Source organism: Trematomus bernacchii, unplaced genomic scaffold (assembly GCF_902827165.1).
Source record: "Trematomus bernacchii unplaced genomic scaffold, fTreBer1.1, whole genome shotgun sequence".
Lineage (NCBI taxonomy): Eukaryota > Metazoa > Chordata > Actinopteri > Perciformes > Nototheniidae > Trematomus > Trematomus bernacchii.
This window is the reverse complement of record NW_022987828.1, coordinates 4119817-4136540: the sequence shown is the minus strand read 5'-3', so window position 1 is coordinate 4136540 and position 16724 is coordinate 4119817. Positions and strand designations below refer to the sequence as shown.

The following is a 16724-nucleotide window of genomic DNA, read 5'->3' as shown; positions in this document are numbered from 1 at the left end:
AACTCCAACATACTCTTTTACCAATGTTTTCCATTGTATTTGATTATCAATCGCCCTATTAACTGTCTTGAAGTTGTGCTATAATTTGTCTTGGAAGATTATTTGACCATTTTCTCTCATTCTCACAATCCAACCTCAGTTAAGTGTTGTCCGTCTCATTTTTGTATGCTTCTTTCCACAGAGAGGTGGACCTCAAAACCGGCTACACCACGCGTAACATCCTGTGCATGCCCATCGTGAGTAGGGGGAGCGTTATAGGTGTGGTGCAGATGGTGAACAAGCTAAGCGGAAGTGCCTTCACTCAAACAGATGAGAACAACTTTAAAATATTTGCTGTCTTCTGTGCTCTGGCCTTACACTGTGCAAACGTGAGTAAACTGAACCAGTTTTAAAATGTTAAAATGACTAACTGACTTTCTCCAACAGCAAAACTCCATTCTTTTTTTATCTCTCTGCACACGCCTGCTTTATCTTTTGCAGTGTAGGTAGATTATATAATTCCTCATGGTCATGAATACTTGATTCTTATTTTCTGCACCTTTGACGTAGAGGCCTCATCACTGCCCTAAATTCATTCTGTAGCTGGAAGGCTTTTTCTAGCTGTTACTAGGCTGCAGATTTCCCTATTTGTCAGAGAAGTCATTTCATTTTTTCCAAGGTTTTTAAGTGTGCGTTGCTCAATGAAAAAGAATAAAAGCAATTTTTCTGTCTGTGATAATTATCCCTTACATGGAACACACAGACGTTTTAGGAATCAGCTCTGGAAGCCTGCGTTTGTGTGGTCTGTCCGTCAAAGCCTCTCCTCTCTGTGGGGGCCTGACTCACCATCATCTCGTGCGACAAACTTACGCAGGAGCAGCGTCACAAAGTTGGTTTTAAAATTGATGAGGCGTGTGTTAATATTTTAAGACAAGCAGTCTGCATCCGTTCGCTGACAGGATTTATGTTTGGCTGTAATTTATGCCTCAAGTCTTGAGGAAACTCGCTTGGGCTGACTCTTGATTTATGCCGATCTGTGGTGGAAGGTGCGCGGCTCAGCGCCTGTACCCGACTGTCTGGGAAGGGGACAGCGATACAAACCAGATGTGGAGACAGTTTTTTTGGTAGACAGACAAAATATAACGCAGGACTGTTGCGGATAACTTAACTCTGTCTGACCCCTTTAAAATCATTTCTAAATAATTCAACAACGACGTATAAAATGTTCTCCTGGTATTTTATAGTGCTGGAGTGTTTAGTTTCTCTCTCGACATTTTAATTCCTGTCCTGTGTGTCTCTGCAGATGTACCACAGGATCCGGCACTCTGAATGCATTTACAGAGTGACCATGGAAAAGCTGTCTTATCACAGCATCTGCACATCAGAAGAATGGAAGACTCTTACCCAGCTTAACCTCCCTACACCTATTTATAAAGAGATTGAAATGTGAGTGCCCTTTCCAGGTCGAATCTTTGGTGATTATCTCGGCTGTGAGTGTAGTTGGGTCCGTGCCACGTGTCGGTGAAAGTGGCGATGACAGAGTCCAGAAGTCCCTCTGTGTGCTGTAAATGCTAATTTAAGACTCTCTTCCTCCCTCCTCCAGGTTCCACTTTGACATTAGTCCCTTTGAGGAGATCTGGCCTGCTGTCTTCATCTACATGGTTCATAACTCCTGTGGAAAGACCAGGTAAGGTGTTGTCAGTGTCAGCACTTCATCAAAGCTTAAGATTAGTTATTGTTGATCCTGCTTTTTCTTTCCGTGTGTAGCTTTGAGCTGGAGAAGCTGTGTCGGTTCACTATGTCGGTGAGGAAGAACTACAGGCGTGTGCCATACCACAACTGGAAGCACGCAGTGACGGTGGCTCACTGTATGTACGCCATCCTGCAGAAAACCTCCGGGATGTTCACAGAGCTCGAGGTTTGTTAACATTTTGGGTCTGGATTTTACTACGGGACAAAACTAAATCAAATCAGTGTCCGGGGTCCTTTTTCCATTGTCCATCTGTATATATAGTGTCTTCCACACTGTACCTTTTACATTTATATTTTATTTAATATGCTGTGTCATGCACACTTAATGTAAATAATATCCTACCTAGCTGTAATTGGCTCTTCATAGTGTATATTTGACAGATAGTCGACAGATTATATCCTTCACTTTCAATATGTATATATTTTACTTTTAAGTTCTGTTTTATTCTCTATTTTGAGATGTTTCTATGTTGTGGTTATGTTTGTTTATTTTCGACTCAATGCCTTGTGTTACGACGGAAAAAAATCCCAATTTGGGATTAATAAAGTATATTTGATCTAATGTAATCTTTGTGATTTTTCTTTCTGATCTTCCCCCTGTGGTTAACAGAAGAAAGGTTTGTTGATTGCCTGCCTGTGCCATGATCTGGACCACCGAGGGTACAGCAACTCGTACCTGCAGAAGTTTGACCACCCGCTGGCCGCTCTGTACTCCACCTCCACCATGGAGCAGCACCACTTCTCCCAGACCGTCTCCATCCTGCAGGTAGAGCTCCACGTTACAGAAGTTTCTGTACAATTAAAGTCAACATTTTTACTAATTCATAATTTTGAATGCTAATATTTATATATATATATATGTGCTTTACTTAACATTTCCATTATTTAAGCATTTCAACATGTCAAGACTGTCAAAAATATTCCGTCACCCTTGTAAAAGAATCGCAGAAAATACAAAATAGCTCAAAAACATTTAGTTTATTTCTGTCGTTTTTCAACTTATACATCTCAAATACACATATTAAAATAATAATAATTTAAAAAAAATGTGACTCACCTTTAACTTATTACACTACAATAACCACTTTGTAGTGCATTAGATATTTTCATTTTCTTCTTAAACTTATCCAAAAATGATATCCTTTCACAAGCAAATTCCTCTAATGTCATACTGACTCATTTTAGTTTTGAACGACTTTGGATAAAGTTTAAAAGCATCTTATTTGTCACATGAATCTTTTACCTCTGGGGGCGAAATGTGTGAGCGTATATCTATTGCCATGTGTGCTCTAATTAAACCGGTAAAATGCTAGTATTTGTTGTCCTTGATTCGGAAATCTGGGATGTGCTACCCTGAGCCATTTCTCTTTATATGTAATATGTTAGTTAGTGTTGGCTCTCTCTTGTAGCAGAAACCAATAAACAGTGATAGACACAGTGATAGAGCATTTTCCAATACTTAAATTAACATATATTTCCAAACAAGCAAAGGTTTACATAAGCACACTATTCTAGGTACATGATATGATTTAGTTCAGAGTGCCCTCTTCTGTTCCGTCCAGGATCTGCATGAACCTGCGATGGCCTGAGATGAATTACAGGCTTCTGTAATCCAGCTGAGCCGAACGCCTCATAAGTGGAGCTTTTGCTTTTTTATTGATCTCTTTGTTTCCCATAGCTGGAAGGGCACAATATTTTCTCCAACCTGAAACCCAGCGAGTACGAGCAGGTGTTGGAGATCATCCGAAAGGCCATCATCGCTACTGACCTCGCCCTGTACTTCAACAACCACCAGCAGCTGTCGGAGCTGATGAACACAAGTGTGCTGGACTTGAAAAACCTCACACACAGGTGAGGTCACAACACACACACACACCCACACCATACACAGGTCAGGTCGGGTCTCATAGCATCACACGCGGACCTGCTGCACACAAACGGCACTTTGAGTTTCTCCTCATGGCTATAACGAGGCTTTGCTCCCCTCCAGGGACCGTGTGATTGGTCTGATGATGACAGCATGTGACCTGTGTTCTGTTACCAAGCAGTGGCAAATCACACGACTCACCGCCAACGACATCTATGCTGAGTTCTGGGCTGAGGTACACTGGGATCCTGTTGGAGTTTAAACTGTTTGAGTGTCATTTAGTGCCTCCACTATAACAGTCAGGTGTCTGTTGTCACCAAGAAAAGCTGATACCCCTAGGTGTCTTACACTTTGCAGAGTGTAAAATACTGTCGTCTAGTGGTCAGAGGATTCATCACAGTTTCTCTCCTTATTTTTTCCTCCACAGGGAGATGAGATGAAGAAGATTGGGTTGCAGCCGATCCCTATGATGGACAGAGACAAGAAAGATGAAGTTCCTCAAGGCCAAGTAAGACCAGCATTTTTACCCTTTTTGTCTCTCACCAGGCTCATTCTCCCAAGACCCCACTCAAAGAGATTCACATTTCTGCATTAGGAAGGTATACAGAATAAAAACAATAGGGAAGCTAGATTTGACTGTAAGTCATTTTTGGAAGGAGAAGTAGGAGGAGTGCTAGAGGCTAATGCTAATGCTAAGGTATGACAAGGTAGGATTGCCAATAGTTGGAAAATGGGGACGTCAGTTTTTGGAATATTTAAGTAGTATATATAAGTGTGGACATTTATTTGGACACTTTTTAATGGCCAAAGAGATTAAAGACAAGTCAAATAGCATTCCAGAATATTTCTTAAAGTTTTACATACATCTATTTATTGATTCTATTGTCTATTCTCCTCTGTTGGTTTATTCATTTTTCGTCATTATTTTTCAGGTGGGATTCTACAATGCTGTTGCAGTTCCGTGCTACACGACACTATTGGCGGTTTTCCCTCCATCCGGTCCTCTTCTAAGAGCCTGCAAGTAAGTTTTCACAGCTGGAGTTTTTAAGTATTAGGATAAGCTTCCTTCTGCGTTCACTGCTTTGACAGAAAGCCAAGTTTCAAAAAATGTATCTTCGTGTTAGGTTACAAACACTAACTGTAAAATTGTTGTTGTGTTGTTTATTTTTGTAGACACAAAACAACAAAAAGTTACTTCACACTATCTTCTTGTGCTGATTGCACATCTCATGCGGCCAATAGAAGCAATGACATCATCTTGACGTGCAAAAAGGGGCGGGACTGGCCTCGTCTGAACAGCAGCAGCTGGCCTGACAAATAAGATTAGATGTGATCAAGACGAGTGTTCCAAGAGTTCCACTCAAAATACCAACAAAACACACATGCTACTGCCCTGATATAAGATTTAAAAAGCATGTGATCAGACCTTTTTGAAAACGTATTCAGATAGACAAGTGTCACCTAAAAGCATTTTACTAAAATAAAAATACTAAACCCATTATTTTTAAAGAAAAAAAGTAGAATTAAGAAGAGTGTGAAGTAAATGACTCACTTTGCAGCAAAATGGGCTCTAGTTGCTACATTATTACATATTTGATGCAGTAATAATGAAGATGTAATCAAATGTGTGCAGCTGGTCTCAAAAGAGCTTATTTTGTTTGTTTACTGTTTAACAATGCATTGTATTTTATTTTTGTCATTATACGTTTTTTGAAATCTTTATCTGCAAAGAAATAAATAACTTAAGTCATCTCATAAATGTAGGGAAGCAGAAAAGCACATGACTTCCCTCTGTAATGGAGTCACACTCAGTACAGGACTTGAGTAAGCACACGTAGTTGCTTCTTATCACTATGCACTTGTGTGTGTGTTTTTACATTTGATAAGAGTGCAAGAATGCTTTTTATGTGTCATTTCTGCCTGTTGAACAGGATCATGTGGCACATGTGCCCGCCCCTCCTGGGGTAAGCTTGTTGCTCTTTAAAAGCATTTTGACCTTGATCAGTTGCACACCCTTGTGGCAGCAAAGTGTTTTACTGTTGTGTGCCAACTAACTAGTTCCATCAGAAGCTACAATAGAACACTTCATTAATGGCGCATTTCCACTGCAGGGCCTCGCACGCAGGGTTCGAGTTATGTGGGAGCCAATAAGGAGGGGTCTGAGCTCCCACGGACGCAGTGAAATCATACATCTTTGGTGGTCGCTAATACATGACCAACAATCATTATTTTAATCACAAATAATGCATGTGTCAATGTAATGAGTATTATTTACGTTAACGAGATAAATAGGCTAAAAGAAAAACATGTTTTCCAAAAGAACTACGCATCTCTTGAATGACAATATGCATGCACTGCACCTCCAAGGTGCGCAATACATTATTGCGCAATCTATGCCTGTGAGCGTGCTGCGCGAGCCGAGATTATGTGTGTGTGTGCGTAGTTGAACCTTTTCATATTTAAGTTTGTAGCAAGTAGAGGGCTGCTGCTGTGTGTGTGCGTGTGTGCGTGCGCACGCGTTAGTTTTAAAGACCCCGATAGAGCTCAGTTTATAACTCTAACGCAGTGTAGGCGGAGCTCCTCATATCTGTTCAAAAACTAGACAAAAGTTAAACAAGTACAAACCACAGACCGTCTGTGTCATGGTGAATACAGTCGCTGATTTATTTATGACAGATAGAAAATTGTAAATAGCTTTATAAATACATGAATAATGTTGCCTTATTAGGTTGTATTTGTTCATACTGACATGATTTTCAGAATCAAAAATGATTGATTCATGTATAAATAAGAATCTTGTATTTTCAACATACTGTGCTTTACTACAATATAAAACATAAAACATTTTGAATAAGAAATATTTGTGGTTGTTTTTTAACTGTAAACCACATACAACAACATCTGCTTGTTTCAGATTCCAAGTCTGTGCAGTAAGAAATTAAAGATAATGAGTTAGTAGCACAGTCCTGATTGTGACAGCATGCAGAGTCTGATGGAGGTGTTTTGTGTTTGCAGGGATAACCTGAGCCAATGGGAGAAGATCTCGCGGGGAGAGGTGGAGGACGTCGTGCCCGAGCGGCCTTGTGATCCAGGCCCTGTCAAGGTGGACAACTGACTACCAAAGGGGTTGCTGGCCCACCAAAGGAATGCAACAAGAATCCTGCCACGGACTTGGTCGTAGGGGGAAAACCCACATCCTGTGTTCGCAGGAGACGGATCAGCTAAAGGCGACCTGACTTTGAAAACACACAGTTACCTCATTGGGTGACGGAGGTGTCAACACTGACGGTTTCACAGATCCCAGAGACTGACAGACAACCGATGGGGAAGAACTTGGACCCATAACTCTACATCCACTCAGCTTGGGAATTCATTTGGTAGAATGGACTTGTGCCGTTTTGGTAGTTTAATTTTGGCTCTGTTATTTTATGATTTTTATTTTATTTTATATGAGCTGATTCTTTTGTGGTCTTGTATTTGCAGAGGCCTTACTCTGAACCTTTCACAGGCTAGACATATGTGAAATCTTGTTCAGGCTTTTTTTATTTTGATTTGAAATGGTACTGTTTGCCTTCTGTGGTAGGTTTATCGTACGTGCACTACTTCAGCAAGGTATTTCCAGAGACAGGAGGAATGTGTAGAGCAGATGTATGGTTTAATGCCACCTTACTGAGAAGGTGGATGTCAGAATGTTTTTTTGATTACTTTTTGAGCAAAAATCCTTTGCAGTACTTGAATAATAAAGACATACAGCCTATTCTACGTGGAGAAACCCCCCGCAGCGTATTCCGCTAAGCGTGGAGGAACTGTGACGAGCAGAGTTAGATCATGTGGACACTTGTGGACACAGTCACAAGAGAGTCACAATGTTTCTCCCTGAAGTGGACCCCACAGCACGGCCCCCGGACCCTCCTGGCATTTAGGAACCTGCTGCATAGTCCATCTAACATCTTCTGAATAGCAGGATCTGTCCCTAGGCCAGCAGTAGTAATATTTGCAGGACAAAGAAGATGCACAAATAGCATCAGCCACAGTATAGTAGTGTGCAGGCTTATAATAAAGTAAGGTTGTATACTATTGTATTTTTACTGTTATATTTCACGCCACTATCTCCTCATACATTATTTTACACAGCAATCTGGTTTCTCCTCATTAATCAGTAATCATTTCTACAGCCATGAATAAAACATGAGGATACTGCACAAGTTGGTTAGGTGTCCCAGCAGATTCTAAAGATGTTTTGCAGTGACACAACATGTTGACTTCCTTATGTAATGTCTAGACGGAACCTTGATGTATAGCAACATGGTTAAGGAGTGATGCATTAGTGAGGTATTAATTAAATGAATAGGAGAATGAGTCACCACAGATATGCTGACTCTTTTTGACATAGACGGGTGTCCTTGCTGGGTTAAAAGCTACAGTGTGAAACATTTATGACACTGAAGCCTTTTTGCTGTAGTTGCCAGGCAGAGCAGCTCAACAGAAGTCTCACAAATGGTCAGCTTCATGTTTTCTCAAAATGTCAGACCTGTTGGGATAAAGTGCATCATGTGTCTATCTCTGGGATTGCAACACAAGAATGTTTGGTTGACTCTCTGCAGGTGTGTAACACAGGTTCCCCATGGCCTGTCCAAGAAAATAAATCGTCCTCTCCAGCGCTGTGCAAGGGGGTCCATTTGGACTCTTTCAAAATGAGTTTCCGAGATCTTCCAAAAGACAATATTTCTTGTCTGAAACTGTCATTCCAGTGGACATCGTCCCTCCAAGACTGAAAATACCGCTAAAATAATTTGTTTTTACAACTGGTACTGTGGCCCCCAATGGTGTGAATGTACATTTATGATGAATGTTTTGTTGATTGCAAAATGGTGGAGGCACGTGGGTCAGTGCGCCATCAGTTTCCATGCTGTGTTCCGTCTCACGTCTCAGAATGGCTTCCAGTAAGCTTCAACCAAGAGCAACAATTAGCATGCACCTAAACTGACCTTTATATATTATTTTGCACACAGGTGTATACTGTGGGCAATCTAGGAATTAGTTTGTACAGACTGAGATGCTCTGATTGCGCTAAACTGCATGGCGGTGGTGCACTTTCAGACTTAGTGTGTACACTGTGTGTATGTGTGTGTGTTTGCGTTTGAGAAAGAATGCTTTTGACCGTCTCTTTTCCACTCCGTCCCCACCTGAGAACATGGTTAAATCCATAACACTGCACTGTCCCTCCTACTTTTCAGCACCAGTTATATACCATTGTCTGCACTATGTTTAGCTTATGATCTTTATCATTTTTATTATTATTGATAATTATAATTATTATTGCTATTATTACTATTGTTATTTTCTTAATTAGAGTTAAATTTAAATTAACTTATATTTTTTATACAAAGCAAAATAATGTTGGCCTTTTTGTTTTGTACAAAGTTAACATTATGAGAAACAAAACGGTCTTGACATGTCACTGTTACCCAGAATAATTGCGGAATGTTTAAACTGTAAATGTAAGAGCAGTAGCCCAAATGACTTTTAATAAATACCTGAAAAATACATCTCTTTGTCAGATTAGTCTTTATTTCCTGTGTGAATGACCAGCATGTATTATACTATACTCTTTCATTGATAGAGCCGCAAAGTCAATGTTATGTGTCAATGCATCATTCAGGATGTGTTTATTATTGATAAACTTCTGGGAGCTTCCTCCATCCTCCACGAGATTATTTTATTCCACTTGCCAAGTCGGGTCGTTCCAGCCCAAAATGTTACTCCCCTTCTACTCCTTCCTCTTTGCTTTGTAGACTAACTACGGGGCCTTTACCTGCACACTATAACGAAATGATTGTGGATTATACAAATTAAGATAATAGTTTGATTAAAGCGTGTACAGGAGTTGTGCAGTAACAAGATGTCCTTTAGTTTACACGATTTGTCGGCTAATTGGGTTACTTTGTGCAAGGATTTGGTCAGTCACAATAATAAGTATGTATATACATGCTACAGTATTGTTTATGGATCTTGACCATAATTAACAAGCTTCACAACCCTGATATGGGATTCAGGATTCAGCAAAACCTAACAAATCCAGCAAAACCTAACCCTAACCCATTGCTGATGGCCTCAAAATATTCCAATCCGCCCCTGCTTTACAAGTCCCGGCCTGATCTCCAAAAATCTTCTACACTCTCTTTCTGATGTTTGTTGAGAGTTTGCAGGAACAAGAAAATGTAAAATACCACCTGCCGTTTCTCTACTCGAAATATATTGATTTAAAAGTGAAGCCCAACTTCTTTGATTGGTTCAATTATTTCATGTGTGTCATGAATTGCAAGAAGTAATGTCTTCATTTCAAATAATACGACTAAGCGTTATTTTCAGCATGTAAATCATTTTTAAAAACAGTATCGTAATGACTCATAATCATCCCTCAAATAAGATAAGATAAGATAAGATGGTACTTTATTGATCCCAATTTGGGAAATTGTTTTTGTTGCAGCAGCATAAAAGACAAGGCATTTTACAATAAAACAAAACTAGAAATAAATCATAATGCAAGCTAATTCCTAAATATTTCAATTATTTTCATTAATGCTTGGCTTTGCATACTCATAAACCTAAACTTACTGTGCACAATGTGCCAAATGTAAAATAAATGTCTGTACTGTACAGGTGCATACACTTTAACTTCGTCTATATGCCTCATCATGTGTTAATTAGATCTAGCACGTCAAAACTCATGGGTACGGTTATTATCAAGACAGTGAACGCAACGCAGACATTACGCGCTTAGGTTTCCATGGAGACCGAGCAAAGAACAAACTGCTTGGGCCGTGAGGAAAGTTTACTTTGTGTCGTGACAAAAAGTACAACTAGCTAAAGGTAAGATTAATACTTATGGTTTCTGCTTCCTTAAAACGTTTTTACTGCCTATAACCTAGATTATATAATAAAGTAATGTAAAACCGAAACGGGAAGCAATTTGGTCGAATTCGTGCTAGGTAAGTCATTCCTAGTGCCATTTTAGGTCCCCAAGACATTATATAATCATTTGCATTTAAAAGGGCGAATGCTTATTTGTAAAAGCTTGTTTTGTTTTTTTTACCATAAAAGAAACAATGTTATATACCCAAGATATTCAAAATTCTAAATAATTACTCAGATTTTAGTAGGCCAAACTGCCATATCAACTTCCATAACAGATGTAAAAAAAAAAAAATCAAACAAATTCGACATTGTATTAATATTCCTCACCAAATTTAAATGTGTCTTGTTAATTATTTTGTATTGTTTAAAGTTGTTTCATAAGTGTGTCCCACGTTTGAATGTTCCCCCTGTTACTCTGATTTAAATCCTCCTGGCCGCGACCCTTTACTATTCTACTATTTTTATGACTCAAGAAGAAGGATTGGGAACATCGTGTACATTACAAGAAGCACAATAAGTATCACTCTTCACTCTTCATAAGGAGCTTGACTGTTGCGCTAAAGCATAACGTGTCCACTCTGTTATAATCATTTTTAGTGGACACTGATAATTTTTTGTAAGAATATGGTTAATCTATTAATCAAATATATGTTTCTGTTGTCACAAAGTGCTAGCTTAATTATCAGCACACAGGTAGCAATTGTCAAGTTTAGCATACAATGTCCACCCTGTTACTATTTTTCACAGTAACAGTAATTATTTGAGCTAATGTTTTGAGCTGCACCAAAATATTTTTCTTATACTTCAGCACTATACTTAAACTTTTTTTTCTATATTTACAGGGCTGTAATGGCACCTAATGCTAGGAAAACCAAATTCATTCATTAAAAAAAAGACATTTGTTGGCAAATCTTAGTCGTAGCCGAGTGTTGAGAGCCCTAGGCAGAGTTTTACCAGCATGTCATGTTATTCAAGCTTGTTTCATGCTTGTGAGGCACATTGGATTAAAGCCCTAACTACTGTAGGCAGGTTTTAAAAATGTATTCACATTTTTTAGGTTTCATTTTTTTAAATGGAGCATCACAATTATGTTGCATAAAAACACGTTTTGTCACCTGGTGTCACTGTCTTTAAAACATCTTGTGTTGTGGCTTCAAAGCCATGTCCAGCAGATGTAAGCCGAGCCCCGGGTGCTTCAGGAGTGACATCCACAGACTGCTGCTGGCGGCTGAAGCTGGTCAGAAGACCGATATCCTGTCCTACTCCTCAGGTCATCTGGGGCCCCGCAGTCTGAACCAGCCTCAGCCTCACAGCGAGACAAAGCAGTCTTTCTGGAAGAGCCTAGACAAACCCCAAAACCCTCTGACACCCCAGCAGACACAGACGAAAACACTGACCTATGTGAAGAAGAAAGAAAAGAAAGAGCGTCTCTCCCAGTTCTCCACTGTCGCTTCTTCAGTAGAGTCTGAAGCCTCAAGGTCAACTCAAGATCAGGCTACTAATGTGTCTCCACATACAGACAAAAGAGAAGATACAAGTCTACCTACAGTTGTTAACTGTTCCTCAAACGTTCTGCCAGTCCAACAAAAAGCCTTCTCCCCAAAAATGTCTAGTTCTTCTACTGATTCGGAGGAGAAACAGCATTCTGATGAGAAAGGCCTGAACAAAAATGGCCAGCTAAAGACAAAACAACTGTTCAGAAGGCAAGACATAGCCATGCAAGACCTCTGGGGTGGAATAAATGTTGCTGAAATTCATGAAAGGAAACTACAAAAGGTCAGAACGGTCACTATTTTTGTATTTGCACATTTTGATATGTTCTAATGTTAATTTAACGTTAGATGGCAACTCTGAAGCACCCTGTCAAACCTGCAGAAGGTGCATGAATAACATGCACAGGTTCTAACACTCATCTTAACTTGCCAACGTGTGTGTGTGTGTGGTGTGTGTGTGTGTGTGTGTGTGTGTGTGTGTGTGTGTGTGTGTGTTGTGTGTGTGTGTGTGTGTGTGTGTGTGTGTGTGTGTGTGTGTGTGTGTGTGTTCGTTCCTGTCATACGCAGGAGCTGAGAAGGTTGTCAGCTCAGAGCTGGCCCAGCAGAGACCGCCTTGCGGTGTTCAGTGACGTCTTTGATGATGTATGTGAGGACTCGCCAGTATTTGGACGCATCCTGAGGGAAATTAAGGTTTTTCCATTTGCTCTGTACCCACTAACACATTTTTAGCATGCGCTGTCAGACGTATTAGAGCCAAGAGACAGGGAGTCCCGGGTGTATCAAGTGGAAGTAGAGCAACCATTGGAACCATTGGTCATGATGCGTCTGAGCAGGTCATCACAAGGCAACGGTTGCATCAGTCCTCATCCATTAGAAAACCATTTATTACACCATTTTTGTATTACTTTATTAAAGCATAATATACTTAGACTTTTTATGGCATTTTCATGGAATACTATATTTATTATATACTATATATATATACTATACTACTATAGTTATTTCCAAACTTAATTACATCTACTTTTTTAAATACACATAGTTATAGTATATAATGTTATAAATGATGTTTTCTCTTTCTTCCAGACAGATTATGATTTGTATGTCAACCACTTGATGGCTTCCCACGGCATGGTAAAGCACACTGCTCCTACTGTTTTCTAATAATTACTTCTTCTGATATATTCTGACATATCAGAAGAAGAAGAAGACGCGTAACAAAGTGTGATGGCTTCATGTTTAGTGAGATGGATTATCAAGCTCTTGCATTCCAAGGTCTAGAAATTGCTTTTAATGGTGTGTGAAAATGTCTCTACCTATATAGTGCAAACTTTAGCCCTCATATCTTACTTTTGAATACAAAGTCCTTGTAATGTCACAAAACCGCACCTTTTGTTCAGTCACATTCTAAAGGGTCAAAGGTAACTTTCGTCACAGGGATCATCGTTCATTTTCACGGTCATATTTCCATTAGGGACTGTCCTCAGGGCTGGGGTCCTTCTTTTAGAGGCAAGAGTATAACCTCACAGTTGCACATGGTAACATGTTTATGTTGTTGTTCTGTTACAGTCACTGGAGACTTCCCTCAAAGCTCTTTCGAATGAAAAAGAAAGCCAAACAGATTTAGAATTAGCTGTAAAAGAGGTTTGCAGGCTGGAGCAGGAGGCCAGAAAAGCTCTAGAGGACAATAAACGGTAATGCAACGATCTCTCTACCAATAAAAGGTGTATACAATTATGTCTTAGTATTATTTAAGTGTGTTTGTTCTTTCTTAACTTCAGAGTCCGAAATAAATCACAGAATGTCCCAGCTACCGCAGGCCCAGAGGACAGTGACACGCAGAGTAAGTCTCAAGACTACATTGGTAGATCTAATCATTAGTGAACCACCTCTAAGCATTTGCTGTATATCACCCTGCAGGCAGCAGCACATGCTAACTTCTAAATGTCCTGTGTCTCTGATGTGGACAGACTGAACAAATCATGACTTTGTCATGCAAACAGACATAAAGAGAGTGTTGTAGTTTGAGTGAGTCAGCTGTGACAGTGCCTGCAGGGGTGTGTATTTACAATACGTACAGTATGTATTACAGTGTGTGAGGCTCCTCTGTGTCTGTCAGGGTTGCAGGACAACACATCCAAGAGGCTTCAGGTTCTGAGCACATGGAGGGAGATCCAACACCTGGAGGAGGAGGTGAAGAGGAAACCGGTGTCCTCTGTTACAATCGCAGACACTGAAAGACACGTCAAAGAGCAAAAGGTACTGGGAGATAAACTGCTGTTCATACTCATATATTCGCCCTGTTCCTCAGAAGTAAACATTTTGGCTGATATGTCACATTAAACATCAACCTTTTTTTCTTTTTTTTTGAATGATTTCCTGTTTTCTTTCCTCAGAAAGAGATATTGAGACTAATAGCCTCCAATGACCGTCTAAAGATCACCAACAAGGCAAGGGAGTTAGCTTTTATTTCCTGTGTCTAAGTGCATGTTCTGCTATGCGATAGTGGGTCATGTTTTTGTCTCCTCTGAAGGATCTGGAAAACAACATCAACATGGTACTGAGCAGAGAGAAAGCAAACAAGGCCATGAGACGGTACATGTTATATTGTATATTTGAGTATGTATGTAAGACTTGTGACCATTTTTTACCTGATGCTTATTTTTGTATTTTCTACCAATAGGATGTTGTGGGACGAAATACACAGTGATCTAAACACAGAGTGTGGATAGCTTCATCAGCAAGTAAACCGGGGGATCATTTCTTGAGATGGACATACAAAGTGCAATAAATTAAGGACATACATTTTCTACCAGCAAGCTACTTTATCTTTCTTTGTTTTTAGCCCTTTCGTTTTTTGTACAGTAATAACACTGTTGATGAAAGCCTACAACTGCCACCGCCATTAGCTGCTTTATATACTGTAAGTTGAATCAATATATTGCATAACATTTTAGATAATCATGTGTTTTGTGTATAAGAAATCTTAATTTACATATTGAATAGTTTTGTAGTCATTATTTTCTACTAGCTCTACATGTTAAACTAATGATGAAATTACTATACTTGCTTCTGAAATGTGTTGATGTAGAAGTATAAGTACAGTAGCATAAATAAATATACTCAAGGACAACTCGTACAACAGCCTCAAAACTATACTTAAAACAGCTTTGAGCAATTGTTTTTAGTGAGAGAACGTCAGGTTTCGTTGTTCAGCCATCAGTTTATGAACAGCAGTGAAATTGACACTTCACATATGGTGTTCTTGTGGGCCAGGGCAGTCCAATCAGTGCCTTGTTAATATGAACAACTTCATCCTTGGGGTAGAAATCAAATTAGTTGAACTGTATGTACAGCCTGAAGCTACTTGAATGCCAATTAATAAAAAGAGAGCTGCTTTTAAAGCAGAATAAAAGGTCTGGATATCGTCTCATAAATCGCTTTATTCTGTATTGAGCCGCACATGAACATGATACCACAGAGGATTAGGAGGATAATAAGTCCTTCTCTCATTTCTGGCTACAAGAAACCAGTAAGTATTCATTTGTACAGAGTGAATGAGGCATTGGAAGAAAAAACACGAAACCCCATAATATAATTCACAACTGGTAACGATAAAACAGACCTCTGACGTCGGCAATGGAGAAATATAGGATAGTTCAATTATTGAAGTACTGTACTTTAATATAATGTTGACATGGTATTACTTTACTTGACATTTTCCATTTTCTGCTTTTGACTTTTTATTCAAGTACATTTATCTAACTTTAGTTCATGATACATTTCTATAACACCAATCTACAGGGAAGTATATCAATCTAAAAGTGGCTTCACATTGACAACATAATAATGGCCTTACATTTGAGAGTGATTAACACAATAATATGATATTCAGTATAACATTCTAAAAGGAGGCATTTTGCACGTAGTGAATACTATTTGTTTTAAAAGTGAGTACATTTTGGGGCTGGTATTTTAACATATAATGCTACACTGTTTTATATGTTTTGGTTTACAGAGAAAACTACAAATCAGTTGAAAGATCAAGAAGCCACGGGATTAAATAACAGCCTTACTCTCAACTTCAACTACTTAAATTGAAGTTCAAAATAAGAACTTTCTTTTCAGATTATAGTGATTCTATTTTTCCTTTTCTAAAAGTTATGACCTCTGCTTCCTGATTGTTGGATATTGACACTGAAAGGTCATAATAACTATTTTCCGGGCATTAAGGGAATGCTACTCTTCAAACACCAGAGGGCAGCAGAGACAAATGCATTTAAAAACAATATTCTGATTGTCTGTCTACTTATTCAGTGAAGTGTCAGACTGTGTGACCTTTTTCAAAACAACGTGAAGATGGTTTGAAGTTTGTGAGATCTTGATAAAGGCCACAGGCTGAAATGCCTCTCAAGCATCTCCCACTGCTCGAGAGAAACACATTGTCAACAAAGTACGGCAGCAAAATAACATCACCGTACAAAGCCAGTTGACAGCTGATGGGAAAGATATTGATGACAATTATCTGAACAAGGCAATACAAATGACTCCCAAAGTTTCATACAGCTTTAAATCATATTAAATAACTAAAGTACATGAAAAAGGGCACTGAGGTAGAGAGATTGAACTCTCAAAAGAAGCTACATTTCAGAGGACCAGCATGTGTCTTGGTAAAGAGGACAATTCTCATATTTTGGAAAGTGAAAACTGTCCTC

The 16724-nt window shown here is 39.2% G+C and overlaps 2 protein-coding genes across 6 annotated transcripts in view; both read left to right on the top strand.

Annotated features, from left to right (window-relative positions):
* The window catches only part of pde10a (phosphodiesterase 10A), a 63943-nt gene extending 54796 nt beyond the window's left edge, over nt 1-9147 (top strand). For 2 of the 3 annotated variants that reach the window (XM_034152172.1, XM_034152174.1), the window contains exons 13-22: nt 182-368; nt 1283-1425; nt 1583-1666; nt 1747-1897; nt 2342-2497; nt 3410-3582; nt 3722-3833; nt 4026-4106; nt 4531-4619; nt 6614-9147. In XM_034152172.1, the coding sequence (XP_034008063.1) occupies nt 182-368; nt 1283-1425; nt 1583-1666; nt 1747-1897; nt 2342-2497; nt 3410-3582; nt 3722-3833; nt 4026-4106; nt 4531-4619; nt 6614-6713 (1276 nt within the window). In that variant the 3' untranslated portion in view covers nt 6714-9147. The remainder of the gene's footprint in view (nt 1-181; nt 369-1282; nt 1426-1582; nt 1667-1746; nt 1898-2341; nt 2498-3409; nt 3583-3721; nt 3834-4025; nt 4107-4530; nt 4620-6613) is intronic. The other variant, XM_034152173.1, reaches the window with a different exon arrangement.
* Nucleotides 9148-10389: 1242 nt separating this feature from the next.
* LOC117499520 (uncharacterized protein C6orf118-like) lies at nt 10390-15720 on the top strand. 3 transcript variants are annotated; one of them, XR_004557714.1, is made up of 10 exons: nt 10390-10471; nt 11676-12292; nt 12577-12699; nt 13096-13143; nt 13579-13703; nt 13791-13852; nt 14137-14268; nt 14406-14459; nt 14543-14604; nt 14693-15720. XR_004557714.1 is itself a non-coding variant. In XM_034151936.1 (10 exons), exons 2-10 carry the CDS (start codon nt 11678-11680, stop codon nt 14739-14741), a joined length of 1278 nt encoding a protein of 425 aa, XP_034007827.1. In that variant the 5' UTR covers nt 10390-10471; nt 11676-11677; the 3' UTR covers nt 14742-15720. The 3 variants fall into 3 exon arrangements, 2 of the variants coding, with proteins under 2 accessions (XP_034007827.1, XP_034007828.1); XM_034151936.1 differs by having other exon boundaries at nt 14129-14268; XM_034151937.1 differs by lacking the exons at nt 14543-14604; nt 14693-15720 and having other exon boundaries at nt 14406-14497.
* Nucleotides 15721-16724: the final 1004 nt, after the last annotated feature.